The sequence below is a fragment of the Trematosphaeria pertusa genome, assembly GCF_010094035.1.
Source record: "Trematosphaeria pertusa strain CBS 122368 unplaced genomic scaffold BU26scaffold_7, whole genome shotgun sequence".
NCBI classification, from domain to species: domain Eukaryota; kingdom Fungi; phylum Ascomycota; class Dothideomycetes; order Pleosporales; family Trematosphaeriaceae; genus Trematosphaeria; species Trematosphaeria pertusa.
Window position 1 is genome coordinate 2,048,423 of NW_022987218.1, and position 26,765 is coordinate 2,075,187.

The window sequence follows — 26,765 nt, forward strand, 5'->3', positions numbered from 1 at the left end:
GAAGACAATTTTTGCAACGCAAAAAGCATGCCATAGGCTGTACCGACCTTTTGCTACCATCGACCAAGTACCACGGCGAGGTACGCGTAAAATTTCCTCCCCAACTTCCCAACGCTCATCCCCCTGGACGTCCCATGCATGTGATCCCTCGTCCACCACGGTTACCTCTTCCACCACGGCTAATCCTGCTCTTCCAAGAACTTCAAGCCCTCCATTGCCTTCCCTCCACAAGCCCTCTCAATAGTCAGGAACGCAAAATGCCCTCCCACCACCGGTCGGGCAAAGAAATTCGGGCCCGGGAATCCACCATCGCCCTCCGTCTTATACAAGTCAGTGAACGCGCGATCCGAGACCGTCTCGTTCAGCCACAGTGCCACACGGTCCAGAATCTCGCTGCGCACTTTCTTGGACGCCACAGCGGCGGCTTCGAATTCCCAGTCGGACTTGGCGTATAGGTGGCGCGAGTCGAGAGGCAATCCATATTTCTGCATCACAGCGGAGTACCAAGACGATTGGATCTTGTAAATATGCGATGGGATGAAGTCTTCCGTTACAGGTGTGCGGCCGCTGTTGGGGTCAATGGGCTTAAGAGGCTTCTGGTGCTCATGATCGCTGGACAAGAAGGCGGAGGGCGGTTGTTCGGATGATGCATTTGTGATGGATGGGTGGAAGCAGAGAAGCGCATCGGCATAAAGCGAGTAGAGCGTCGTCCAACTGCCGTACCAGTCGTATGCGAGTTTGGCGTGAGAGCCATCGCGCGAGATACCGTATTCCTGCCATTTCTTGATGTAGTCCTCGGATATGTTTCGATAGTGCTTTGCGTCGCCGGAGCGGTCGAGCAGGTCCGCGAGCTCGCTAAAAGCCTTAATGCCGACAATGCCTTTAAGGGCGAGGTTCGTCTGCAGCGCAAGCCAGCCGGCGAAGTCATCGGTACAGACTAACTCGATGTTAGCGGGGGCCTGCTGAACAAGCGGAAATAATCCTACGCTGATTGTGAGGCCATAGAGCGTCCTCGACGAGATAGCCCGTCCATTGTTTCCACAGGTCATAGCTCCCTTCCAGCCACTTCTTCGCTTGATTCACCCCTTTCGCACCGCCGCCCCAGGAGTCATCGATGTATGCAATACCGTCCTGCGTACCCAGGTTTGTCAACGCGAATGGCTTCTTGTTTTGCGCGGTAAATTCGGTCTTGTCTCCCACCGTCGACCAGATCGACTGTGCCTCCTCATCGGAGTCGTACGTCATCGAATTCACGAGCGCAAGGCCCATGATGAGCATGTCTCCACACTCCTCAACGGGCATGTATTCGTCCCTTCCGTCCGCGTGCCCGGTGAGGTTGGGGAAATGGGCGCCAAGATCGTGCATCGAATATTTGTTCGGATACTGCCCGCTGAGCTGGTGTTCGATCAAGGGCTCCAGAAGGTAGGCGGCCCACCTCGGGTTGGTGTAGAGGAAGAAGGGGAATGCTGGGAATATCACGTCGACGGTCTGACAGTTTCCGTTCGAAGAAATCTCCTTCAGGAACAAGAGCGGACTTTCCGGAGTGCCCGAGAAGCTTGTAGCACCCATTGCCTGGCGTGCAGACAGGGCCACTATATCGACATAGTTGTCGGAGCCTGACTTGTATGCGTCGAGGCGTAGCTGCTCGGAGTAGTTGGAAGCCAAAATATTTGCATTTTCGAAGTCGCCGTAGTGGAACTGAATGAGCTTGTCATCGGTGGGAAACCAGGACTTCCACAGTGGGCGCATGAATGTCAGGCCTCGAGCAGACGCATACTGAGTGACCGGATTTTGGATATGGGTAATGGTGAACAGGACACTGCTACTCTTCGAAGCGGTCTTAGGTGCTGTCTTCTCCAGCTTGAAGGACTTGGAGAAGGCAAAGACAGGCTCCTCATCCATGATGCCGCGGAACGACTCATCGATCTCATTCTGCAGTGTTCCGGTCCGAGCGAATCGCTGGCGAAGCAGAGCCGAGGTACCACATTCATGGCGGACGTCCTCAGGGCCCGTGAAGTGCAGCTGCCCCCACTCAGGCTGGTCCCAGGACTCCGTAAAGACCTGCTCGACCTGGCGCTTGACTTTCCAGGTCTTGAGCCCCTTTGGTATTCCAACAGCTCCCTGCTGCGTTAGGCCCCATTGGATGAGGCTCTCGCGCTTTCCGCTAACCCATTGTCCGTTGACGTCAATGTAGATGTCAACATCGAAGCTGCCTTCCGCATATACTGTAAGGTATGTCGCGGGAATCGACTGCCGCAGAGTCGAGGTCGGTGTAATGGGGGAGAGGAAGGAGAGTGTAATCTCGAGGTCGTCGGCGTCCGGGAACTTCTCCGGCGCTGGGAGGGCATACGTGAGGTTTGTTGTCGAAGCGTCATACTTTGCGCCTTTGTATATGGGGAAGGAGATGCTGTATCTGTATCCATATCAGCACTGGTCTTTACGGCGTCAGCTGGGTACTTGCTGTGTCTCGTCTTCATCCAGGGAGTCGTGGGGCCGGCCCAGCAGCGGGAATACTTGGCTCGTGTCGGGGAGGGAAGCAAGGACGCCAAATCCGACCTGTGGAGCTACGTTAGCAATTCCCGCGTGTTTGCAGCTCAATTGACGTCAATCGGGTGCCTAGCATCCGAACCCGTCAGAGGCCGTCAACCTACCTCGCTACCAGTCCAAAACATAGGCCACTTGTGCCATGGCTCTTCCCGCGCGTTCCCGAGCCAAGTACTCAGATACGGGTTCCTCACGATCAGAGGAAGGACAGGCGGGGTGAGTGTCGAAGCGTCCGCGACGCCTGCCAGAAGCGCCGTAGCAACGATGCCGAACCGACGCATTGCGTCACAATCAAGCGCAGCCCGAGCAATGGAACAATAGGAAAGAACAGAAGGCTAGTGGTCGACACAAGGGCAATTGCAATCGTACATGTACAACCCTCGATATCGCAATCATGAGAGGGTGAGGAGCTGTTGTGGTCGGCGGCAATAGTGGAGCTGCACGTGTAGCCGTCAGCTGGACATGGGAGCTGCCCGGGTGGAGCTGTTGCGGGGTGAGCTGGAGTAGCCAATCAGCGTCGCGTCCCTTGCATCACCATCTGGGGCACGTGCAGGGTTGACGTTTCAAGCCGAGGGCGACGACTCTGTCGTCCCATCTCAAAATTCCTTCAATTTTGAATACAAGCGCTGGACGCTCCTCGACTGCAGAAGCTCCAGAACGATGCCTCCATCACGCTTCCTCGGGGCCACGCGTGCAATGCACTGATTCTGCCGCCTCTCTTCCCAATGCAAGCAACCCCCTCCGAGACTCCCTTTCATTCAACTGGTTATCCATCCCCTCGGGAAACGCTCCTGGGTGCATTCCTGCTGCCTGAGTCGCTTGTCAACTCTGAGCTCGGTGTTCCCCGACGCTTCCACGTGGTCGCAATAGCGTTCATCAGCGACGTAGGCGTGAAGCCCCTTCTTTTGCCCAAAGGCGGCGTTGATATACCGTCGCGGATCGATTTGACGGGGCTCGGTGTCCTTATAGCCCACTCGTCGACTGGATACGCTGGATGAGGCCGGTAACTCGTCTCGCGGGGCGACGTGTCATTCTTTCGGGGGAGAGACGGGAGCGGTCGCGATGAAGGTGCGGGCGGGTAAAGCCGGCAAGATGGCGGAATAGAGAGACGGTAGAACTGCGGTAGAGTCACGCCGCCGCTGTGACACTCAGCTAAAGCTTGCTCAATCGAGTACCTTCCGGAAGTACGCGAGCCCGGAGCACCAGAAGGAACATATGCGCGTGGCTGGAAATCGGTTGTGCCCTCGTCACTCGGCCCAAAGACGTCCCCTGGCTCTCCCTCAATCACTCCTTCGCTCCCCTCCGGCTCTTGCGGCACCATGTCGGGGCCTTCATACGGCTCGATCACGGACATATCTGTGTCATCTCCGGGCTCGCCGACACCGTCCTTCAACAAGTCCAGCTGATTGATCTGTTCCCAAGTGCGGTAGTAATATCGGAAGGTAGCGAATGGCTGATCGGTAGGGTCGATAAGCGCAAATTTGTAGAAGCGCTTTGGCTGTTCCGGCCCGGCGCGACCTGCATTCACGAGGCTGGTCTCATCAGTACAATGGCGGACCCCAGGAGGGCGGGAACTCACTCTACTCCGCGTCTGCTCTTCGCATGTTCCGTCTTCTTGAAATCCTCAATCTTCCGTTCGATCCTCTTCCTTGCGTGTGCACGATGCACTCGTAGCTCCATGTAAGACTCCTCGTCAAACGCATCTGGAACGTCTTTCCACTGCCCATCTTTCTTATCGGGCGATGTAAAGCACAGCACTCTTTTCTCAGTCCGCCTCTTCCCGCTCTCGTCCTCCCTCTCATACAGCCCAAACATTGTCTTTCCCCTCCACCTCTCCTCTTTTCCGGTAGACCAACTCACGATATGCGTGCCGTTGATGAAGAGCTTGAAAAGAAACTGCTGGTCTTCAGGCACCGGCGGCGACACCGAGTAGCCGATCCAGAATTGGCTGCCAGGCAGCGCCGGGACGTAGACACTGCATATCGAGGCCTTTTCGTCAATAAGAGGCGGAACATTGCCAACTATATCGCGCTCGGTATAGTATGCTTGCGGACGAGGAAGATATTCGGGCAACGTCTCGATATCGAACTGCGAGTGCAAGGTAAGGGTGATGCTTCGATAGGTTGGCATAGTGCCCAGGTGTCGACGCCAATCCGGCTGCCCGATCCAGCTGCAAATTGTCGAGGAAATGAAACGTGCCGATGGCACGGGTCGGAGGTAGGTACCTAGGTAGCTGTTTGTCGCAGCTTCCGTGTTTGTCGGGAGCGGGCTTCGGCAGTCGCCACCAGTACTTGGACTCTTCACCTTTTCCCCCTCACGTCAAATTCTAGGCCAAGGCGTATAATTGGCGGCCTCCGGTATCAACCAAGTAAGTGAAAGCCTTCGCAGTCAGTCTGCCCATCTCACTACCTGCTATAGTCATCGCCCGCGTACACGCAGCTACTCTGCTCTTTCACCGGTCCTGCTATTGTGCCTAGCCTTTGTGCGCTATCGCCCCCTATAAAGAGTTGTCGAGCGCGCTCACTCCGAATCTCTTCCTCCTTACTCGTCACCACCATCCTCAACACAACCCTTCCGCATCCATACTCGACTCTTTGAGCTCCCGATCTACAATTTAGCACTCTTCGCAGACAGGAATTACGAGATCAGGGAACATGTCCACTCGCGGCGCACCCCCTTCCCAGTCAGGGTAAGCTCACTTCCTCTTCTGTCATGAAAGATATGACTAATTCTTTCAGTACCAACCACCGCGGCCGTCGAGCTGCAAAATCGAATGGAAATGCCAGTCAGCGAGACAACCCTTCCAAGCTCGCAGAGTCTCAGGTCAAGACCAAAATGGCACCGTCAAAGGGCGGAAATATCACGAAGGCCAAGAGGGCGTACCTGACCCCAGCCCAATTCGCCAGGTAAGTTGATCGCGCTCTAGCATCTACGGGCATGTCGGCACACAATGGCATGTCTTCACCTACAGGAAGGCATGGCTTCGTCTCTGCCATCGAAGGCCTTCAGGACTACTTTCTGCTGCCGGAACAAGACGTTTCTAATACGTGTATTGCAATTTTCCCTCTCGGCATGATGACTAACGGCATGTAGGTTGAAAAGCGGGAGGAAAGCCAACGTGTTCGTCGGACCAAAAGGCGACGGCTTCATCGGCATCGAGGGTGCCTATGTTAATCTCCTACATCATCATTGGGGTTTCGCGAAGAAACATCTTGCTAACGGAACTTCTGCGCTCTTCATTGAGGATGGAGTGAAACCGATCGTTCAATGGATCTACAGCTACATGCTCGGCGGGGAGAAAGATACGGATTGCCAGTCGAAGCTCGACGATCTGAGCATCCCCCAGCTCATCGATCTTTACGACCATGCCACCTACTTGGAGTACCAGTCGCTTGCCGACCGAGTGATTGGGTATCTGCGCTCCCGATTCCGACAGGTGCTGCCTAATGTCAATTCGATACAGCGAATCAACTTGGTTATTCCTTCGTTGACCGACTATGTCATTAAATTAATCGCCGATGTCATGACGAAGCCGTTGGTGTTCGACTACACGGCCTATATGACTCACGCAGAAGAGGACGCAGATTTCCGCATTGCACTAGAAGAGTCTATCCATCAGACCCTGGACCATCGGGTCATTCTCTCGGAGAAGTATTACAATGGACCGAATCCGAATCGCTACCTTCGGGAGTCTAATGACTACTACCTCAAAGTTGCAGCACAACGAAGCGTCGCTGAACCTAATGTCAATGAGAATGGCGATATTATGGACGCGAAGAAACCCAGGAAGCCTAGGCGATCCAGGAAGGCCAAGCGAGCACCCCCACAGACGGAGAATAATGGCATCCCCCCAAAACCTGTCGTGAAGTTGCCTATCGCTGCTGACACCAAGAAACCAACATCGGCCTCAGCAGAGGAAGGGCCACTTGAGCGAAAGCCTCGTCAGAAGCGCCGCCTTAGGAAGCCAACGAAGAACACCGTCGAGACCGCATCGGTTGACGCTAGTCAAGCGGCCGAGCCTACGACCTCGCCCGCCGATCAACCCGAGGCGAAGAAGCAGAATCGCAAGGAGAAATTCAAGTCGCGCCAGAACTGCTTCCGCTGCGGTGAGAAAGGACACATCGCCCGCGACTGCTCCGTGACGCTCGATGAGGGTATCGCTCCCTCTATGAACACCGATGGGACAGCAATCCGGGCTGGCGAATCCGTTACTACCAAGGAGGTATCCAAGAAGCGCACGCGGCGTCTTCCTGTCTGCTTCAACTGCAGTGAGACCGGCCACACCGCTCGTAACTGCACCGTGGACCAGGGCCTAGCAACAATCCCGGAAGAGAATGCGGCAAAGACCGGCGAGGCCGATACCGGGATCAAAGACGAGTCGAAGAATGGCACTCGCCCGCCACCCGTTTGCTACAACTGCAACGAAGAGGGTCACATTGCCCGGAACTGTCGCTATCCGCGCGAGTTCTCTAGGCAGAATCACTTCAACGAGAACTTGACCGACAACCCTGACCCTAACGTAGGCCGCGGCCGCAACAAGAACCGCCGTCGTGCCCGAGTCGACCGATACATGGACTACGTGCAAGCCATTCCAGTCATTCATAACGGGGAGGGAATTACGACGTGTGATCGCGAAGTGCGTCTGGGCGAGGTGACGCGGACTGGGCTGTGGATTGAGTGAGTCGAGATAGCTTACCGATCCAGTTGAAGACAGCGTCCATTGATACTCAGTAGTCACTAGATGGAGGAACGCGAAACCTCACATGGTGATACCCGAAGAGGTGTGATGGCATGAACTTAGGGGGTGAAGCACAAAGTTAGTACCAGAAATAGGCACTTAGTATATCTCACTTATGATAGCCTCCTAGCAGGACATCTCCCCTTCCCTTACGGAGGCAAAAGTCAGTAGTCAAAATAATGATACAGCTCTGCGCTACTTCCACGTTTCTAGCGCGTGTATCGAATAGCCTGGTTCCTGCACAATGATTCGCCGCAGTAAGCAGCCGCGCCGCATTCATGCACCTTGGCAGAGCAAGGCAACCATCACTTACATTTACCCCATTCTTCCATGACTCTGTCTCCCACCACTTCAATTCTACACCAATATGCTCAACTCCAAAGACCAAGCGTTTTCCCAACACCATGACGCAGAAGCAAATCCCCCGCGCCCCCCTACATCCCTGCTCTCCCTTCCCACAGAACTCCATCTTCTAGTAGTATCGCATCTATCCCAACATCCTATATCCTTAATGTCCCTCCGCGCAGCCTGCACATACTTCTTCTACATTCTCCCCTCTCCAATCGCCACCCTCGACCTCCCATTCCAGCGCAACGCGCTCCGCCAAGGGTACGCCCATTTCCTGCACGATCGTCTTCTTCAGGTCCTATGCGAGCAAGAGCGTAATGGGATTCTGCCGGACAATCATCTGGTTTGCTCGGGGTGCTTTGCGTCGCATCCGGATACGCTATTCTACCCGGTTTCTAGAGACGAGCAGCCGGAGAAGAGGATTTGTCGGGGAAGAGAAGGGTTGCTGTGGATTTGCGCGCATGTGTCGTTGACGTGGGAGCAGCTTCATTGCGGCGGGAGGCAGTTCTGGTGTGGGAAGAGCCATGGCTTGTGCGGTTTGAGACCCAGCCCTCATCGAGAAGATGATCAAGATGCGCCGTACCTCTGGTTTGATATCCGAGAGCGTGGATATAAGCGCATTGGACCGAGTGTTGAAGGACAGCGGGGATGCTTGCTCGGGCCTGTTGAGGCATGCGATTCGGAAACATCTGGGACGGAGAGAGCAGCTAGTAGGATGCGGCAGGCGGCAGATCAAAAGCTCGTCGTCCGGTACGAGCACGTCCTCCTGCACTGTGGGGCCAAGGAGAAAATCTCCAACAGCCAGATTAAAGAGCACTTGAGCTTCATGGCGGACGGGAAGGGCTTCTGCCCGCATCTCTCCACCGCCAACGTAGTCGCTCTCCTCGATCAGCAGCCGTACCAAGACTGCCCGCGTCGCGGATCCCACGGAGCAAACGCAACGGCCTGTTCGCAGTCTGCCAGCCGAACACTCTCCCTGCCTTACCTGCATAGGCGCAACAAGAAAGCACCAAACAAAGGTCCATGTCGCCAAGCATACCACTGCCCCCATCCCCCCTGCGCGACCACCTTCTCCCTCCACCGCACGCGCATCCACAACCCCCACTCCCCTCCGCGCGACGAACTCCTCCTCATAGTCCACCGCACCCTCGGCGCTCTTTCCACGCCCAAAACCCCCCTCTGGACCACGCAACTCCAGGAACCGCGCCGCGTCTCTGACATCCCGTTTCCGCTGCACAACTGCCCGCCGCACTGCTGCGCCGAGCGCCGCCGGTACATTGAGAGTCATAAAGAATCGCGTCCGTGGCCGAAGTGGATAATCAAAACGGTCATCGAGAAACCGTGCTGTGGGGTGTTGCTTCCGTGTTGTCGGATGGAGACGCCAGAGTGTGGGTTTGGGAGTGGGGAGGTGCTGGTGGGTGCGAAGACGGAGCTTCGGCAGTGTACTGGGGAAGTGGGGGATGCGTGTTTCCAAGAGATCAGGGATGAGGGTACGCTAGGGAAGGGGGAAGCGGACGAGAGGAGCAGGAGTACGGGGGGGCTTATACGTTTTGATAATGGGGAATAGGGCATGAACGGGTATGCCGCATCATCGAAGCCGGGACGAAGGCGCATATCGATTCGTAAAGCTTTCTCTCCAAAAAGAACAAGAGGATTGTGTGAGAGGCGGACGAGGGCCCTGACGCATGAGAGGTCATCCAAAAAGATCCAATGCGAAGACAGATGATGGCCCGCCGTAATTAGTTACGCCTCTCGGCACTGGCCTAGACTCGTGGCTAAAAGAGCTGCTATTAAGGCAGCCAATCGTAGCAGCTTGGCGGCGTCCAAATATAAAAGAAAATTTCAGGGAAAGTGGCAAGTATTCAGACATGAGTTGATCGATTGAGAATACAGGAAATATGGTTATATATATGACCAGAGGTCACGTGAAGCAGTGACCGTATCCGGCTACAGAACACCATCGCGATGATAAGCATCGACCAAGCTCCCGCAGATCCCTATCTATTATCCCACATACAGCTCCGGTGACATAGTTTCTCTATATTAAAAGAGTGGCCCTTCCTGTATCAACATCTCATCTTGCCTCCACCATCCTTCCTCCGTAACGCTGATGGTGAAAACCCGACTGGATCATGACCAGTAACGCCTATGGCGCTGAATCGGCTGGATCATGGTCAGTAACGCACTCGCCACCAATACCATGAGCGAAAAACCGATCCACGCCATCGCTATCGCACCAACCCCAATATCGGTCTTCAAATTGCCATAGTTTGCGGTCTCCGCCATCGCAGCCGCACCCACCGAGCCTACGTGCTGCCAGAGGCTGGCAACTAGGCATAGGGTTGCGGCGACGGAGGCGCATGACAGGGCGGCCTGCGAGACGGGCCGAGACGGAAAAGTCTTAACTTGGACGCCTGAACCGCCTGAACCGCCTGAATCGTCTGACCGGCGAGCAAAAGTCAGCGCAGTTCTTTAGCGTGGGTGTTGGTACCTCTGTGTGCGGCAATTACTGTTGCGCGAAACGCTAGCTAGGTAGCTTCTCAAGCGGGCAGACCAACAAGTAATGCACAGGTTGTACCGTGAAGTTACCTACCGCGCTCCTTGCGCCAGCCGGGGAAGGTAGCCATCAGCAGGGCGCTAAAGAAGGAGAGGACGATGGCCATTAAAAACAGCCCGGAGAACAGGACATCATTTCTGAACTTCGATGCTGCGCCTATGAGATTCAGGGCATCATTCTCGGGCCCGATCTGCTGTGCAAGGCCATCCGTGTCGGCACTACAGAGCCAGAGGACCCCACGCTGGCGCACACACATCCCGAAGTAGCCTGTTCGGACTTCAAGCTGGGCGTCACCTTTGAAACCACTCAGCGTCTCAGAAAGTTTCTTCTCGACTGGGCCTAAGCCCGATGGTGTGGAGTTGGTGTAGGAGAGGCCAAGAATATATACGTTTGTCATGCTCGAGTAGCTGGAGCAACCCACTAATAATATTGCTGTTGTGCCAGTCAGTTATGACGAGAAACACGAGAAGAGGCATGTTCATAAAGATCCATGAGGCTTACAGAGCAATATTATTGCAATGACTTGCGCCATCACCAGGATATGATGGAACTGGAGAAAAGCAACTGAGTCTAGCAGCAGATGTTAATAGGAGCAGCACGCTTCACTTAGGTTCACTTATGTTCACGTACGCGTGCGCCATCGAAACCGCATTCTAGCCATATTGATCGAAGGATACACAGAGCTTGTTGGGATCTCGAAGCTCTGTGGTGTAGCGAGGATTAAGAATTGGATAACGGTCGAAGTGTTGATGTTGAATGTTGTGCACCAGTGAGGCCGGGTCAACCCCACTTGGTACACCCTGAGGCTCACGTGCATTTTTGGATCCTTGGCGTGAGAGCCGGTCTCTGCAGACCTCTTTCAGCCAGCCTCATGGCGGTTCTCTCACATTGCGAACTTTCATGGATACCTGAGTGCTTGCGCCAAGAGACTCCATAGTTTTGGCGAGCCATCGTCCGAGATGGAGCGGTCAAATAACGCACAGGCGCAGCGTCAGGTGGTAAGCAAGCTGGAGCAGGAACACGAAGCCAAACACCAGCAGGAAAATGGGCCAGACGACGAATTGAAAGATCAATCAGAGAACGACCCCAGGAACGTTACCATTAGCGAGCGATCCGAAGAGTCCGGGCATGATAAAAAATCTGAGCAAGACATTGCACAGATAGTGAAGAGCGAAGGCAACTTCGGGAACAAGCCCCGAAGTTCTGTGGACAAGGGAGAGCAGAATGTTCTAGAAGAGGTGGCTAAAACCGAGAATCACCACAAGATAGATTCTCGCGAAACGAAGATCAACGAAGGAAACACCCAGCGTCCTTTGCCTGAACAAGGTCCAATTCGATCGTCCCTCGACGACATACAGAAATGGCCACAGCCCCGAACATGGCAGGGCCATAATCCTGCTGGAGCAAGCCGAACCTCACTACCTCCTTCAGGGGCGTCATCCATCGGCTCATTATGTCCCCCAAAAACAGGGCGACTATCTCCAGGACGGTCCTTGGAACAACTGATGCTGCAACCGGAAAATATTGCTCTGCCCAACGCTGTCACGAAGAAAAAGCCTCCACCGCAAAGTACATTCACGCAATGGGTCACCAGAGCGCAATCCACGAAGGGGGCGAAGAAAGAGTCAGCACCAGAACAGCCGGCGGCCGCGCCAGAGGTCCTTGCCTACAGAATGAATATCAACCTGCTGGCCAGTTACTTCTCCAATTTGAAGAACATTGCGGCGGAAAAATCACGTCAGGATTGGAGTTCTCGCATTGTCTTGTACGATTATGTAGGATCTGCACAACCTCACGGTCTAAGACGACAAGAGCCATGGAAAAGCCATGCATCCGCACCGCTTTATCAAGAATTCTACAGCACATTGACGAATATCCCTGAAAATTGCGTTCAGCGCATTGTTCTCGTGGAAGATCTTACTCCAATGTTGATTGACCTTTTGGGAGCGACATTTCAAATCCCGCCACATGTGTTCGAGGAACATTTGGACCGCTCCGGTTATGGAAACGCGTTGGAGTCTCGTGGCAATAATGCTACTTGGCATACCCGCTCCTCTACTTAGGGATATTCGTCTATCACATGGTATCGTCCTGTATTGCCGTTAGTCCCTATGACATCAAAATTCCGGGCAAAGCTTATTAAAAACCGGAGACCGATAGTTCCATGCTTTTTCGACGGGTGTAGCGGTCATTACCTACGCCTAAGTGCGCTAAGAAACATTTGGCGATACCATCTTGAACTATGTCCAGAACCCGGGGTCCATTACAAAGGCTCGCAGACTGAGTACCCTGTGGGGTGGGAAGAGAAGGCAACAATTTGGACCCGGGAAAATGACAGCTGTAAACTTGGTATGGGCTCCCCTCGGCTAACGATGGCTTGCCTGATCTCTAACAAATCAAGTGGTCCTACTCCTCGACCCATTACCCATTGTTGTCGTAGAGAAAGCAGGTGCTCGTCATAGGCACCCGCGGCAGCAAGCGCCCACACTTGCTAATCTTCGGATCAGACGAGAAGAGAGAGTCACCAAGTCTCGCAATCATCAGACTCATACGATTCCCCAAACTCTTCATGATTGGATTCCACCCCCACCCTCGCCTTCCCATCCCGGGCCCTCCCGTTCTCCTCCTGCCGACGCTGGACTTGCCCCGCCTCCACCATCGCCACCCCCGGGAATGTCTCAACTTCCCGAAAGGGTCGGCTTGGATATCCCCACCAAGAAAGAGCCCATCAAGAAAGGCATTCTTAAAAGGCCAAAGAATGCGGACACACCACTACCCTTTTCTCCTCCACCACCATCTTCTCCCGGCGGATCCAAACACTTAGCGACATCGCTGTTACCTCCGCCTCTACCACCATTTCGTAAGTTACTGCTTTCTTCTTGTCCGGACGTTATCTGCACCGATTTAGACGCCATGGAGTCAACAGCGTCTCCGTAATACAGGGCTTCTACAAGCAATGGCAGTCATCATGGGCATCATAGCTATCATACCTAATCTCACGAAATTGTTGATCCTTGGCACTGGCTTTGATGGGGCTTTCGCGGTCGAATCTCTGACGTTTGGACTGGGACTGTGGTTCTCGACTTCGGAGCGCTGACGCTCATTACAGTACGTGCGCCATCGCTGCCACTGGGACTCACATCAACATCAGTGCCACCGCCCCCGTTAGCAGCTATTTCACTATGTAAGTGACTATCTTCCCTTCAGTGGACCAAGTGAGGTTAGGGGCAAGAGAAAATGTCAATCACCCTTCCCTTGTTCGATACGGCGACTGTTTTAGTCCTCCGCTCCCAAAAACCCTAGCTTAGGCGTTCAATGGCTCTAGCCCAGAGCTGGAATGATAGAAGACCTTTCGGCATGGAGATTAAGAGTTTCAGTCACTAAAATTCTTTCCAGCTGCCCCACCACTACCGCCACCAATGAATGTCTCAGCTCCGGCCGAAATAGTTCAGTCACAGACTACCAGCATTCAAACCGATTCCTCAGAAGCTGATATTCACCTGGCTGCATTGAGGCGACGGGCCCTGAGGACCTCTATGGAGCATGATTCAATCTCAAGCGGGGAAGTAGAGAAACAAGGGCCGAGAAATCAGAATCGTGGGTCCTCCGTCGAGGTTCCGTTACCTGCGCTTCTCCCTGACGCTCTGCCTCCTCCACCTCTTCTTGAACCGGATGAAGGGTCCCTAAGCGCCGAAAACCACGGACCCTTTGTTCCATATCACCCAGTTAGACCCAGATTATCGTCCACGGCTTTGTATGGCGACCGTTTTACAGCTCTCCAAATGCGCGCGTACATTGAGAGTCGGCAGGTCCCAACATCCACCCTAGATGAATTCGATTACTTGATCCAGCTACCAACAAAAGGCAAGGAAAAAGAACATGATCCGCTCCGGGCGCTCTTGCGTGCCATTCACGACGACACTCTTGGCCTTGTCGACATCATTCGAGTCTCCCTGCAGCGTATCCGCGAGGGCACGTTAGACGAGGACTTGATGCAAAAGCGAGTTACTTTCTGGAGGAGCCTATTGTACCAAATGAACTTCAGCCTTGCGGAGTTTGATCAACAGCTGCAAGAATTTGTTCACTTTGCCTACGAGCCTGAGACGCACCCTCTCTCGGGCGAGCAGCGCAGCGATCTACCCTCTGAGAAACTAGCGAAAGCCACTCGACAAACGCTGCGCAGCTGCATGGATCTCATCGACAGCTCGTCCGACTCGTTACGCGCGGAAATGCAAATCGTAGACAGCCGACGAAGCATCGCAGAAGCCGAAAGCATCTCCAAGCTCACCGAACTGGCATTCGTCTTCATCCCTCTATCCTTCGTGGCAAGTCTCTTCAGCATGCAAGTCCATGAGCTCGAAGGAGGAGTGCCGTTGTACAAGTTTGTGCTTGTAGCGATTGCCTTTGTGGTCGTAGCGTACGCGGTACGCTTAAGCATCCGGAGCTCACGCCTCGTCGAATACAAGAATAATACGCTGAATCAAATCCGCGAAGAAGCGAACCTTCCTTACAACGAACCGATCCCTACGCATACCTTCCTTGCATGGTTTGGCACAGCTACAAGCGGGACAGGCTTTAGGATCACGAAGAGATCCATTGAAGTCTTCGCGCCCCTGATTCTCATCTTGGCATTTATCGCGGCCATTTTGAGTCCCATCGTCCTGCTCTGGCTCCGCGAAATCGATAAAGGATTTTCAGCTGTAATTACTGCGCTGCTCTTGCTACTGGATATGTTACTTGTTTATCCCGTCATGACAAATGCTTCTGGGGAATTTGAATTCGATCCTAAGGCGATCATTCGGGAGATACAGAGAAATCTTGAGGCTAATCGGAAAAAAAGAGAAAAAGCGAAAAAGAAGATGCTGAAGAAGAAGGCGGCAGTTGATCCAGAGTCACAGGGCGTGGAGGGCAGTGATAGTAGTGATGATGGAGAAGTTGGAGAAGTTGGAGAAGATGGGGGAGATGGAGAAGATGGAGATGATGGAGATGATGGAGATGATGGAGATGATGGGGAAGATGGAGATGATCGGGATGATGGAGATTATTCGATATGAGAAGAGCCGGTCGTATTCCAAGCATTCATTTCAGTCGGGTAATGGTAAAGTTTTGGGTTAGTGCAGCGGCTATCAAAAACCGTTGCGCAAGTTACTGTTCTACTTCCTCTCGCACTTCCTTCCCGATGCTCCGTTCCCCTTGAAACCCACCGTGCTGATGTTTTCCTGCCTCGCACACGTAGGCTCACTTTTCGCCGCGTGCTAGCAGCTCCTGCCTTGCATCATCAAGGGTTCGGAGGTTTTACAAGTGGAAAAGTGCCATGTCTGGGTGTCAGAGATTCACTGGAGCCTTCTACGAAGGGTTGTTCTCGGGTTGCCACGTGATGGAGTGTTCGTGCTTCGCTTGTATTACCGAAAAGAAATATGGCGCGAAACGCGATGACGTTGAGCCCCTGACACGTACCAGGCCTTCTACTCATCCATTCCTGCCACTCATCACACCGAGCTTTCCAAGTACAAGGCATCCAACACTGATACTTTCCCGCTGCCCATCCTGCACCTCATTCATTCAAGCATTAGACGTCACTATGGTGTCGCTTCGTGACGGTACGCAGATCAAAGCAACTGCAGCCCGCGATGGCCGCGAAGCAGCCAAAGCATCCAGCCCAGGCCGTTCCTCCACTCGAAAGCGCAAGAGCGACAATTTGACACGCGAAGAAAGCGAGACGCCGGAAGCTGACGGACAGGGAAAGAGATCCAAAACCGGTGGGAAGCCCGACATGCATTTGGCAACGGAACGAGAGGACAAGCAAAACGAACGCCCACAGACGCCTCCAGAGGGATCACCGAAGGATTTCCCCCAACAGCTTCAAGAACGCAATCAGAAAACGCCCGGTCGAGTAGGACCTGTCAAGAAAAGAGATTTCGACCTCGAGCCACAAATTCACCCCTTTAAAGGCGAGCCGGGGCATAAGGTTCGCAAGTCCGCAGCCGAGAAAGAGGAGGAATACACGCAATTCATTCGAGAGCACGAAGGCCATCCCTTCCACGAACTCCACGTCTGCTATGACAAAGGGCCAGACGGCTCCCCCACTTATGACAAGGCGGGATTCGAGCTCGACTACAACAAGGTGGTTCAGTGGATGAAGCCTGTCAGCCGCCAAAGCCTGAAGTCGAAGAAGCACTACCAACGTATCGACGAGAAGATGAAGGAGGAGGCCAGAAAGCGAGAGATCTTCTTCGTGCCCGGCGAGGCTCCCGACGACAAGGGCTCTTCCCCTCTCCTGGAGGCTGCTTGGACAGACAGGGTCTCTAAGGATCTGCAGATTCCGTATCATAAAGTTGGTGTCGCGGAATTTGAAGAGTGGGAGAGGAGAGGGTTTCCCAAGGCCAGGAGGGGAGAGTATTCATCACTTACCAAGGAGGAACTTGACAGGTTGATGAGGCTAACGGAAGGGGCGGCGCTTAGGAAGTAGCCGCCGTTGAGTCATCGATACTATGGACTATCTTATTAAGAAGAGGTTTCAGGGATTGCGATTGAGTGCGCGACCGGGTCCGTTGGCTGAGAATGGCGTTGTGACGTTCTGGCTTACGGTTGTGGTGTTTGGGATTTAGAGTGGGGTAAATATATTCTATACGGCGAAGGATGTGCAGACGGATCTACCAAAGGATATGGAAATTCCAGTTGTGGGCTAAACTGTGGACTTGGGTCGTCGATGAGCGGCCGATGAGAGTGCACTCGCAGTTTGACGACTTCAAATCTGCATATTATGCGAGGGCATCGCAAGTAGATGCAACTCGAGGCCGAATGGGATGATGCTAAGTGGCAGCAAGCGGTGGAAAACTACCTAGTCTATGCGCATCATGATTACACAAACATCTGAGAACTTCTATTTAGCATAAGATTCCCCTCTATTGTTGACCGTGCTGCTCTCATATTTCCACGATAAGAAATGTTAACTTCCTTGCGATCGTATCTTCTCTCTGGTGTCCCTACGCGGAGAGGGGAACGATGTTAGGGTCGACTATTCTGTTCCGAACACGGCCCTCGTGTATGGAGTATTGAGAGATTATAAAGGATCTCTCTGCAGGTGCTCAGCAGCGGTGGTGGCGAAGAGTCTTCCTGTCAAAAGCATCGAACCGCCGGGCCCCTGTCCATACATCGAATTCGATGCCCAGGCAAGGAACAAGTCGAAAGGCTGTACATGCCGGAACCTCAGGAATACCATCACCCATACATATGCTAGGTGCTACAAATGGACGAAGGCATTCGGCATTATATTAGACTTCAACAAGACTTGTTCGCCGACGTAGGTTGGGAGCGAAAGCCGACCATACGGCATGAGGCTGGACCTAGTCGGGCAAGAGCCTGATGTACCCGAGGGGGAGACACCTGTCTGGATGAGAGTTCCAAAGGATGATAAATACGTGCCGAGGCAGGTTTGTACGTGTGGAGGGAATGTGACTGTCCATTCGTAGGTGGGGAAAAGAGACGTCTACACATTCCGCGTTGCGCTTCGGGACCTTGCAGAAGTTATGCCGGGACCGTAGCATCGTACTCGCGTGCGAAAAAGCCTAGGAGCAGGAGCAGGAGCTGAAGCAGTTATATTGACCGACCGCGAATTGGTCGTTGGCCTAAAGGATAGGACTTATGGTTGATGGTGGGCAGGGGTCGACAAGAACGCAATCATGGCATTCCCAAGGGAGTCACATTTTATTCATCCTTTCCGCCTCCCTTCTTTTCATTCTCGAGAATATCCTTGATACTGAACATGCCGGTGCCCCGTTCAAGTGGCTTCGCCTGATTGGGGCTACGTTTCCACCCAATCATATAAACCAGTCGGAACGTTGCCGGGAGACTACCGTCCTCATTCCCATGCAACTCCCTATAGATACCCTCGGCAGCCAGCAGGACATCCCGTTGGATCGCGCCTTTCTCCCGGCTTATCACTGCATTCGATTCGCCCATAGCTTGGAGATCTTTCATCAGTGCGAAGGTATCCGGGAAGTCAACTACGATGTCGTCGACGTCGACGGTGAGAAGATTGAAACCGGCTCGTTGGAGGAGTCCGCCTACATCCCGGACGTCCGCTAGCGGAGAGGTGTGGGTAGAGACGCCGCCTCGTCTGTCAAGCTCGGCCAACTGAAGCGAGGTCCGGAGCTCGAACAGACTGTCACCGCCCATCATGACTCCTATGAATGGACAGTCCGGTTTCAGTATGTTGTTGACCTGCGCGAGCACGGATGGGAGGTCGTTTATCCAGTGCATGCTCAGGCTGCTAAGAACGGCGTCAAACGTATTCGCTTCGTATGGCAACGTCTCGGAGGTAGACAGGACCTCGCGATGGATGTCTATCTCCTTGTTAAAAGGCAGGTCTGCGTCTCTGTATAGGAGCGTTTCGGAGGAATCTGCCGCTGTCATCTTTCCGACTCGTTTCGATCGGGGACCGGCGTCCGGAGAGTCTTCGGAGGGCAAAGTAAGCATGCGAGCTATATTGCATGCATTGGCTCCGAGGTCGAGAACGTGCGCAAAATGTCGATTGATGTCCTGCGCAGCTCAGTAAAAGATCCTGGAGATGGCACTGAAAGCGCACAAGAAGTCTTTCGCACAACCGCGAAGCCACTTCGTCCCTCAAGTAATCTACATTCCTGCTAGTTTCTACATCTCTTGCTGCTCGCTCCTTCTGCATCCACTTGTGCTGCTGACTGAAGATTTCGATCGTTGGGGCTCCGGGAGCTTGGACGGCGTACCGACGCGTTGTTGAGAGGGGTACGCATCGACGCGTAAGGGGTGGGATGAAAGCGCGTATTGAGAGGGTATTCATTATGCACAAGGCAAAGCGGGCAAAATATTTACACAAGCAATTGGGGTGTGAGGACCCTGAGAGCGGCGGGAGGAGGTCTCAAGGAAAAGTGATGTCAAGACCCTAGCTGTCGGCGTTTAATTTCACCGATCCTCGACCTCAACCTCCAAAAGTTCCTACACCGCATTTACGGGAGCGCTACCCGACCACAGTTCAGCTCCCGGCCGCGAGGCCATATGTTGCTCTTATACTCCCCATACCCGCGAACTACGGCTCCAAAATGGCACAGCCCTTCCCGTACACGTACTACGCATGCGATTGCTACGACAGCAACAACACCACGTCCTCAAAACGCGCCTCACAGATCCTAGCCGCAGCCGAAGAGGAAGACAGAACGTTCGACCCGCGAAGCCCGCGCTCAAACTACTCTCTCTACCCGCTCGAACACCTGCTATACTGCGAGGACTGCCAACAAATACGATGTCCGCGCTGCGTGCTAGAAGAGACGCTGAACTGGTACTGTCCGAGCTGCTTGTTCGAAGTCCCAAGCTCGGTAGTCAAGAGCGATGGAAACAGATGTACGAGGAACTGCTATAACTGTCCGATATGCACATCGCCCATGACGGTCAATTCGTTGGATACGTCGAACGACAACGGACCACCGTATATCCTGGCATGCCCATACTGCCACTGGAGCACCGTCGAGATCGGCATCGAGTTTGAAAAGCACACTGGGATATCATCACAATTAGCAAGGATTGCAAATGGAGGCAAACCTATCCCTACGCAGAAAGAGCGGGACAAGGAGCGCGAGAGGAGGAAAGAGCTAGGATCAAGGAAGCGCGACGGACGAGACGTCCTCTCTCACTCCGAGGACTCTCCAAGTACGGACACAGAGCGAGACGACCCCCCACCAAGCCACGACGATGTCTTCTCCAATCTCGGCGCCTTCTACAAAGCCCAAATCGAAGCCCAGACACCCTCAAACCCTTTCTCCCCACACGACATAACCTTCTCCTCTCCCTCAGCCTACAACCGCATCATGAATCTCTATTCCAACACCAGCTCCAAAAGGAACAAACGACAAAAACCCGCGCCCATGCGCGAAGCCGCTTCCCTCATCGAGGGCCTCACAGTCCACAATCCCTCCGCAGACGCCGCGGCAATCGAGCGTATCAAGAAAGAAGGCTGGGCCGCCACACTCTCCCCAGCCCAAAAGCTTACCCAAATCAACCCCAACATTCGCTTCGAATCCGATCTCCGCCCCATCGCCACGCTCCTCTGCACAAAGCGCAGCAAACGCTGCCGCTCCTGCCGCCACATCCTCTCAAAGCCCGAATCCAAAATAACCTCCACGCGCTACAAAATAAAACTCCTGGCGCTAAACCACATCCCGCGCCTCAGCATCCGGGCTCTGCCCTCCACTGCCACCATGCCACCACCACCCAGCTCATCCACCCAACAGCCGCAATTCAACTACAACGCCCTTAATTCCGGCATACCAACCCACTTCCTCCTGCACCTCAGCAACCCCCTCTTCGATCCTATTCGCGTCACTCTCGCCACGCCGAGCACTACCCCCGGGAAAGTGCAATCGCGCGTCACGATCCTCTGCCCGCAATTCGAAGTCGGCGCCAACACCGACGTCTGGGACGACGCGCTCTCTTCCTCCCTCTCCCCTATAAAGCGCGGCAGCATCATCAACGCCGACGGCCAGATCGAAGCAGGCAAGATCTGGGACCGCGGACGCAACTGGACGAGCGTCGTTATCGAAGTCGTTCCAGGCTTCCTGAAGCCCGTGGCTGGGTTTGGACAGCAAGTTGACGGAGCGGATGGAGAAGAGGAACTAGGCGAGGACGAAGACGTGCTCGAGATACCGGTTTTTGTACGCATCGAGTTTGAGGCGGATGTCAATGCGGAGGAGAGGGGGCTCGGCGATGCGAGGGGGAGTAAGGGCGAGCGCGAGAGGAGGGAGGAGGCGTTTTGGACGGTGGTGGGCGTGGGGAAGATTGCGGGGATGTGAGCGAGCGATCGCTCGGTCCGTGGCTCCAGCTGGGAGTCTGGCAGTAGAGGACGTAGAGAGCGTGAAGATGGAGATAGGAGGAGTTGCCAGATTCATCAGATTTTCCGCGCGTAGATACCCAATGCAATTGCCGTCATAGTCGAAGCTTGTGCTCAAGCTTCTCTCACTCTCACACACACATACAACATACATACACAGCGTATCCATTCCGCCCGTACACACGGCAGACAATATCCACCTCCAACGAGACAACAAAAACGCCCTACCAGCCCAGCTTCCATCGAGCACACTACAGTAGCTGCCCGTCCACGAACGACGGCCGGGAGATTCGCCTCATCTCGCACGCGCTTCCCATCACCTTGCCACGCCCAGCATCACCCCAGAAACCCCGCCCGCGAAATCATCCGCACGCAATCTCCACACCGCAGGCAATTTCCACACCGCAGCACCGCACACTCAAGACATCTAGGAAACGATCTCTTATTAGGGAGGGAGCGAGTAGCTAGCTAGCAATACTACTACTACTATGCACAGTCTATCTATGATGATGCAGTTCGATCCATGACAAAAGAGAGAGAGAAAGAATAGTGATAATAAGAGAGATCGGACGCAGAGACAGACCGAGCAACCGAGCCAGCCATGCAGTAACGCCAGAGAGAGAGAGAGAGAGAGCCAGACAGAATGCAGCTTGAATATAAGAAAACGCCCACGCCGATGCAGGATTTTCGCTTCGAGATGCCCACATATACTTTGTACATCCTCCCGCTTGTTTTTTTTGTTCACTGAGCTTTGCCATCCTCTTCGCACAACATACGATCCCGCCATTATATACGTCGTCCCCCCTGCAGCGCTCCACAGGTGTGCGCGATATACCAAAGCACCGCGGGTGAATACTTCTCGTCTTGGTCGGGGCCGTCGGTATCCTTCAACTCGAGATCCAGCGACCAACGCAAGGCGCCCTTGACACACCAGGGTCGGCTCAGAGTTCGTCATCGGAGTGGCAGGACGGACAAGCCACCTGGGAAAAAGGCAGGCTTGGGGTCTTCAGTGCCCTACACGCGCCCACGGCACGTACAGCTCACTTTTCCCCAACCAACATATCCCTGCCCTCGACACCCCATCCGAAGTCTAGAATAAGCGTGCGTCCGTCCTGGCTGGTTGCAACCACACGGCGGTAGTCGCTCTTGGCACTGAGAATCCAACTCGTAGTCCAATTCTCATAGTTTGCGAAGACCTCTCCAGTTTCATAGTCCGCAATGCGAATGCTCTGGTCGTAGGAGCCGGAGACGATCCGTCCGTTAAAGGCATCCAAGAAGAGCGATCTCACCAGGCCGCCATGCTTGGTGGACGTGTGCAGGAGCCTGCCAGTAGTTGCGTCGAATTTGTAAACCACGTGGTCGTTACCGCCAGCGAGCACTATGTTCGCGTCGTCGGAAAACTCCACGGCTGCGAGGCCGCGATCCTCTGATGGGAAGTCCTTGACGGAGAGTCCAGAATCAAGGTTCCAAAGTTTAGCGACTCCGTCACCGGATGCGGACACGAGCAGGTTGCCGCGGAGCTGGACGGCGTTCACTGGTCCGCGGTGGCCATGGAGAGTGCGGAGTTGCTGGCCAGTTTTGCGGTCCCAGACGATAATGGCTGAGTCCTTGGAGCAGGAAATGATGTGTTTATCATCAAGACAGACGTCTAGAACACCCGCCTGGTGTCCTCTAAGCCTGTACATGGGGACAAACTTTTCGCCGGTGATATCCCATACAATACAGGTATGGTCGGAGGATCCTGTGACCATGATCCTGTCGTCGTACTGAAGGCAGAGAATGGAGGCATCGTGGTAATCGCTCGGCACGTGGTAGATATCGTTCCCAGCTGGGGTGCCATTGACTGATGGAATGCTGGCGACGGTCTCCCTGTGGACATCCAAGGGATGCGGAGTACCTAGCTGAGGGCGATGCGCCGGCCCACCAATCACCTTGAGGCACTTGAAAGTGTGCATATCCCATACACGGATAGTGCGGTCACGCGATCCGGTGATGATCTTATTCCTGAGGTAGTATTAGCAGCCGAAGGTCTCCAGGACTAGCAATACACATACTCGTCAAATTGACAGCAGTACACCGAATCAGTGTGGCCATTGAGATAAATTGCGTTTGGTGTGCAAGCCTTCCACCTTCGATTGATGGTCTTGCGGACGTGGTACATCTTTTTCCAGTCTTGCGCAGGAGCATACTTGCCATTGTGCATTTTGCCTATTCGTACTGTTAGTGGAAACCCCATCGTGAGGGTCTTCAGTGTGAACGTACCAATGCCTTTGCCTCCCATCTGTATCGGAACAGGGGAAACATGGACTGTGGGCTCGAACTTGCGCAGGAAAACCTCCTTCCACACATGCGTCGAGGAGGCCGCATCGTGCCAATGCCGTGAAACGAGCTCGGCTTGTATGAGAGATGGCGCGTCGAGGTTGGAAAGAATAAGCGTGGCGATCTCAGCGGGCAGAAAAACCAGCGGGTCGACTAAACATGTCAGTGGCCGAAGTACGCTCGGAGCCCTCCAGGCTACGCAATGACGAACTCACCCATTTTCTTCTCCTGCACACTGTCTGTCCGCGTTATCGGCGAAGAACACGACATGCCCACCCCACTCTCACTATCCTTGATAACATCCATCTTCACGGAAGGAGGCAGGCACCCTTCCAGAAAGCGTCTCGTCTGGGCCTCCTGCTCCTGCTCTTTCTTGAGGCGTGCATCGTTGGCTGCAGCTGCCGCCTGCCGCGCAGCTGTTCCCGGCGCCTGGACCTGGACCTGCGACGGGTAGTTTGACGGAATGGGAGGCGGAACCGGGTTGTACTTTGCAAATTCTCCTGCGGGCCCGGAAGCAGCTGGTCTGCGGCGGAGACTCGAGAAGCGTCGGAGCATCGAGTACTTGGAATTGACGTTGGGGACTGCCGCGGCTTCCTGCTGAGGCGGAATTGGGAGCCCGGAGTCGTGGTGCGGAAGAGGAAGGCGCAGCAGATCTGTGCTCGATTTTCGCGACGACGACGAAGACGCTATGCTGGGCAGCGGGCCGTCGAAAAGATTGTGCAGCGAGGGCCGGCGTGACGACGAGGACGACAGTTTCCGCCGTATCTGCTTGAAGCCGCCCTCCAGCATGCCTCCCACACGCGACAGCGAGCTGGTGTGCCCATGGTGCGAGGACGGGTACTCCATGCCCTCATACACTGCTCCCAACAACACGCCAGCGTCCCGCGCATCGGCATGGGTATTAAAAGTCTGCGAGGCCGTCCGTTTCATGCTCTGCTCGAAGGTTCGGGGCGAGGGCGCGCTGTCGTCGGCGGCGGAGGAAGTCTTGGGCCGGTGCGAGAGGATGGAGGTTCTGCGTTGCTGCATTGGAGCAGAGGAGAACGCAGTCGCTGGGCTGATCTGGCGGTGGGTCGTTCGTTCGGGGCTAGGGCGCGTGGTGGTCTGTCTCGCGACGGAGCGTGAGACGTCGAGAGAGCGACTTTTTCGGATAAGCCGATGGCGGGCCCGAACCGAACAATGTGATGTGACGGGGCTATATATAAGTTCTGGTTGCAGCACCGCTGGGGCCTGAGGGGTGAGTTGGTTCGAGTGGTGCTAAAACGCAAACGAGGGCGTGCGTTGTCGCAGAAATCTAGGAGCAAAGGAAAGTGGCTGGGTCGCTGGGAGGTACTGTTACAGGGAAATAATGACAACAGAACTATCAACGCTATGCGAGAGGCAGCGTGCAGGGATAATGTACAAGGGAGCGGCGGGCCACAGCGGCCTGCAGGACGAGAACGAGGACACGGAACGCGATAGATGGGTAGAGAGAGAGCGGCGACGACGGCGACGACAGGTGACGCGGTCGGGGGAGTTGGAAGGCGGGAGGGAGAGAAGCTGGATAGCAGAGCGCAGCAACGGGCATGTTTTATGATTCAAGCATCTGCCCCAAGGAACTCAGCAGCCGAAACGCTAAACCGGGTCCGTTCGCTGCAAAATTGCATGAGGGACAAGGCCATCCTTGGAATGCCCTGATCCGTGCCCCGGCCTGGCACCCCGTCACCGCCCCCAGACAGACAGCTCGATGATTCCCGACCGGTAGCGCTCGCAGCACATAAAGCCGTCACGACCGCCCTATTACTTTCACGCGCAGCGGACCGCCTTCGACATTCCTTGGGGCCCGTTCGGAGCCTCCTGCGCCCGGGGTCTCGCCTCACCGCTTTCCCTGGCGCTCTCCCCAGCTGAATCGCGGCCTTCCGCCGTCCAGAATCGCCATGACGACAACATCGCCATCGCCCATTCCGCCCGTGTACCGCCTTGTCTTCCTGTACCTCGAGCCGCTCTCGACGCTCGTCGGCGCCGTACACGCCCACTACCTGCAGGCCAAATACCTGACGCTGACGCACGCCGCCTCAGCACCAGCACCGGGCGAACCAATCCCGCCCTCAACGTCAATTGTGCTCTCGCAACTGGCGAACCTCTACTTGCTCCTCTGCATCAACGAAGCTCTGGTGCTTCGTGCAACCGCGGACCTAAAAGTCTGGAAGGTCTTCTTGTTTGGACTGCTGGTTGCGGATCTAGGGCATGTGTACTCGGTGAGGCCGTTAGGGGCATGGGTGTACTGGCAGTGGTGGAGGTGGAATGCGATTGACTGGGGAAACGTGCCGTTTGTGTATTTTCTAGCAGCCGTACGAACGTGCTTCTTGGCCGGTGTGGGCTTGAAGCCAGCATCGGAGAAGGTGAGGTTGAAAAATACATGAAACTACGAAATCAACCTCAATCAGTCCCCTTTTCGCCTCGAGTCCTGCTCAAACAACCCGCCACTATCTCCCTAACGAGAATCTCTATCCACCGCAAAAAGCTTCCCCATTTGTACCACGCAGCCGCCATGCATACAGCCCTCAACATATATCTCCGACCCCCGAATCACATGCACAACGAAAACCACGTACTACCCCAGACCCAGCCTTCGTACAACGACACGAAAGAGAAAAAATCTCCCATTCCATGGTTCATCCCCTCCGGTACTCTTTCACCACCGCCCCAAAAACATGCAATCCCTTCCAGAACCACAGCCCTCGTCGCACGCGAACCGTCGATCCCCCGGACAGATAAACACGACGCGCCCTGTGTGACCAGCGGTACATGAACTGCAAGTGGCACCCGACATCCAATTTCTAGCACGATCCATGACACCTCGCCAGCCACGCCAATTTCAACCGTGGAACTCTCGACTCCTTCGCCCAAGAAAAAAAATCTGCCTCGACCGTTTTTCGACTCTGCCTCGCGTCGTCTCGTCTCAAGCTCACCACATCACATCACCGATCCTGCACGCAAAAACCCGTGGTGCTATTCTCGGCAACGCCGCTTCGGCTTCGCCACCCCACACGCCCTGCACACAACACACATCATCCTTCCTTCAGCCTCAGCGCGATTACGTGCCGCACAGTAGTCGCCGCCCTGCATAATCGCTAAGTTAAGCGGTGAGCCTCCCCAGCGGCCGGTGCGTTAGCTCGCACCCCCTGCACGCCGTTTACGCCCCGATTAGGTAGGTGAATAGACTTGGAGTCTCTCGGAACGCATCGGAACCAACAGGTAAAAAGCATGCATACATACATACATACAAACCACACAAACACCCACCCATCTCGAACCCGCATCCGCCAAGAGAGAGATGCACGAGATCGCCACCACCTCTGACCCACGGGTGAGCCAGGCGTGGTCGACGTCCACTCCAGCCAGACTTCCGTCCAGCACCAAGC

General features: G+C 54.6%; 13 protein-coding genes across 13 annotated transcripts; 7 read left to right on the plus strand and 6 right to left on the minus strand.

The window, feature by feature from the left end:
- Window positions 1–28: 28 nt before the first annotated feature.
- On the minus strand, window positions 29–2,972 carry BU26DRAFT_318245 (glutaminase A). Its single transcript, XM_033822003.1, has 4 exons — window positions 2,652–2,972; window positions 2,462–2,556; window positions 987–2,413; window positions 29–937 (listed from the first exon to the last, which is right to left on the minus strand). Exons 1-4 carry the CDS (start codon window positions 2,823–2,825, stop codon window positions 180–182), a joined length of 2,454 nt encoding a protein of 817 aa, XP_033684443.1. The 5' UTR covers window positions 2,826–2,972; the 3' UTR covers window positions 29–179.
- Window positions 2,973–3,156: 184 nt separating this feature from the next.
- BU26DRAFT_484847 (uncharacterized protein) lies at window positions 3,157–4,674 on the minus strand (the record flags this gene model as incomplete). Its single annotated transcript, XM_033825868.1, has 2 exons — window positions 3,157–4,076; window positions 4,124–4,674. The coding sequence occupies 2 exons, from the start codon at window positions 4,672–4,674 to the stop codon at window positions 3,311–3,313; spliced, it is 1,317 nt and encodes a 438-aa protein (XP_033684444.1). The 3' UTR covers window positions 3,157–3,310.
- Window positions 4,675–5,008: 334 nt separating this feature from the next.
- On the plus strand, window positions 5,009–7,225 carry BU26DRAFT_595348 (uncharacterized protein; the record flags this gene model as incomplete). The annotated part of the gene is made up of 4 exons (XM_033834935.1): window positions 5,009–5,233; window positions 5,283–5,450; window positions 5,638–6,256; window positions 6,374–7,225. The coding sequence occupies exons 1-4, from the start codon at window positions 5,199–5,201 to the stop codon at window positions 7,223–7,225; spliced, it is 1,674 nt and encodes a 557-aa protein (XP_033684445.1). The 5' UTR covers window positions 5,009–5,198.
- Window positions 7,226–7,634: 409 nt separating this feature from the next.
- BU26DRAFT_605267 (uncharacterized protein) lies at window positions 7,635–9,197 on the plus strand (the record flags this gene model as incomplete). The annotated part of the gene is made up of 1 exon (XM_033835581.1): window positions 7,635–9,197. The coding sequence occupies exon 1, from the start codon at window positions 7,650–7,652 to the stop codon at window positions 9,195–9,197; it is 1,548 nt and encodes a 515-aa protein (XP_033684446.1). The 5' UTR covers window positions 7,635–7,649.
- Window positions 9,198–9,693: 496 nt separating this feature from the next.
- Window positions 9,694–11,138, minus strand: BU26DRAFT_540672 (uncharacterized protein; the record flags this gene model as incomplete). The annotated part of the gene is made up of 3 exons (XM_033831561.1): window positions 9,694–10,071; window positions 10,224–10,619; window positions 11,096–11,138. The coding sequence occupies 3 exons, from the start codon at window positions 11,136–11,138 to the stop codon at window positions 9,761–9,763; spliced, it is 750 nt and encodes a 249-aa protein (XP_033684447.1). The 3' UTR covers window positions 9,694–9,760.
- An 8-nt stretch (window positions 11,139–11,146) lies between these two features.
- BU26DRAFT_595358 (uncharacterized protein) lies at window positions 11,147–12,250 on the plus strand (the record flags this gene model as incomplete). Its single annotated transcript, XM_033834936.1, has 1 exon — window positions 11,147–12,250. One exon carries the CDS (start codon window positions 11,147–11,149, stop codon window positions 12,248–12,250), a length of 1,104 nt encoding a protein of 367 aa, XP_033684448.1.
- A 1,719-nt stretch (window positions 12,251–13,969) lies between these two features.
- BU26DRAFT_565094 (uncharacterized protein) lies at window positions 13,970–15,241 on the plus strand (the record flags this gene model as incomplete). The annotated part of the gene is made up of 1 exon (XM_033833353.1): window positions 13,970–15,241. The coding sequence occupies one exon, from the start codon at window positions 13,970–13,972 to the stop codon at window positions 15,239–15,241; it is 1,272 nt and encodes a 423-aa protein (XP_033684449.1).
- Window positions 15,242–15,655: 414 nt separating this feature from the next.
- On the plus strand, window positions 15,656–17,065 carry BU26DRAFT_519506 (uncharacterized protein). The gene has a single exon (XM_033829070.1). It carries the CDS (start codon window positions 15,769–15,771, stop codon window positions 16,654–16,656), a length of 888 nt encoding a protein of 295 aa, XP_033684450.1. The 5' UTR covers window positions 15,656–15,768; the 3' UTR covers window positions 16,657–17,065.
- Window positions 17,066–17,894: 829 nt separating this feature from the next.
- On the minus strand, window positions 17,895–19,005 carry BU26DRAFT_427517 (S-adenosyl-L-methionine-dependent methyltransferase; the record flags this gene model as incomplete). The annotated part of the gene is made up of 2 exons (XM_033823736.1): window positions 17,895–18,728; window positions 18,775–19,005. 2 exons carry the CDS (start codon window positions 19,003–19,005, stop codon window positions 17,895–17,897), a joined length of 1,065 nt encoding a protein of 354 aa, XP_033684451.1.
- A 136-nt stretch (window positions 19,006–19,141) lies between these two features.
- BU26DRAFT_318290 (uncharacterized protein) lies at window positions 19,142–21,277 on the plus strand. Its single transcript, XM_033822004.1, has one exon. The coding sequence runs from the start codon at window positions 19,265–19,267 to the stop codon at window positions 21,005–21,007; it is 1,743 nt and encodes a 580-aa protein (XP_033684452.1). The 5' UTR covers window positions 19,142–19,264; the 3' UTR covers window positions 21,008–21,277.
- Window positions 21,249–22,112, minus strand: BU26DRAFT_318317 (uncharacterized protein). The gene has a single exon (XM_033822007.1). The coding sequence runs from the start codon at window positions 21,998–22,000 to the stop codon at window positions 21,491–21,493; it is 510 nt and encodes a 169-aa protein (XP_033684453.1). The 5' UTR covers window positions 22,001–22,112; the 3' UTR covers window positions 21,249–21,490.
- On the minus strand, window positions 21,945–24,549 carry BU26DRAFT_318301 (WD40 repeat-like protein). Its single transcript, XM_033822006.1, has 4 exons — window positions 23,580–24,549; window positions 23,308–23,517; window positions 23,100–23,253; window positions 21,945–23,049 (listed from the first exon to the last, which is right to left on the minus strand). Exons 1-4 carry the CDS (start codon window positions 24,388–24,390, stop codon window positions 22,086–22,088), a joined length of 2,139 nt encoding a protein of 712 aa, XP_033684454.1. The 5' UTR covers window positions 24,391–24,549; the 3' UTR covers window positions 21,945–22,085.
- Window positions 24,550–25,107: 558 nt separating this feature from the next.
- BU26DRAFT_318295 (uncharacterized protein) lies at window positions 25,108–25,978 on the plus strand. The gene has a single exon (XM_033822005.1). The coding sequence runs from the start codon at window positions 25,278–25,280 to the stop codon at window positions 25,761–25,763; it is 486 nt and encodes a 161-aa protein (XP_033684455.1). The 5' UTR covers window positions 25,108–25,277; the 3' UTR covers window positions 25,764–25,978.
- The last annotated feature ends 787 nt before the right edge of the window (window positions 25,979–26,765 follow it).

Bases quoted from the DNA above. Each gene is read 5' to 3' on its own strand.
- BU26DRAFT_318301 (XM_033822006.1), bottom strand. From the start codon at position 24,390: ATGCAGCAACGCAGAACCTCCATCCTCTCGCACCGGCCCAAGACTTCC. The intron at 23,518-23,579 runs GTGAGTTCGTCA...TGACATGTTTAG, and splicing joins TGTGCAGGAGAAGAAAATGG to TCGACCCGCTGGTTTTTCTG. The intron at 23,254-23,307 runs GTACGTTCACAC...CAGTACGAATAG, and splicing joins GATGGGAGGCAAAGGCATTG to GCAAAATGCACAATGGCAAG.
- BU26DRAFT_318317 (XM_033822007.1), bottom strand. From the start codon at position 22,000: ATGACGAACTCTGAGCCGACCCTGGTGTGTCAAGGGCGCCTTGCGTTG.
- BU26DRAFT_519506 (XM_033829070.1), top strand. From the start codon at position 15,769: ATGGTGTCGCTTCGTGACGGTACGCAGATCAAAGCAACTGCAGCCCGC.
- BU26DRAFT_318295 (XM_033822005.1), top strand. From the start codon at position 25,278: ATGACGACAACATCGCCATCGCCCATTCCGCCCGTGTACCGCCTTGTC.
- BU26DRAFT_318245 (XM_033822003.1), bottom strand. From the start codon at position 2,825: ATGCGTCGGTTCGGCATCGTTGCTACGGCGCTTCTGGCAGGCGTCGCG. The intron at 2,557-2,651 runs GTAGGTTGACGG...GTAGCTCCACAG, and splicing joins TGTTTTGGACTGGTAGCGAG to GTCGGATTTGGCGTCCTTGC. The intron at 938-986 runs GTAGGATTATTT...ACATCGAGTTAG, and splicing joins TCTATGGCCTCACAATCAGC to TCTGTACCGATGACTTCGCC.
- BU26DRAFT_318290 (XM_033822004.1), top strand. From the start codon at position 19,265: ATGGCACAGCCCTTCCCGTACACGTACTACGCATGCGATTGCTACGAC.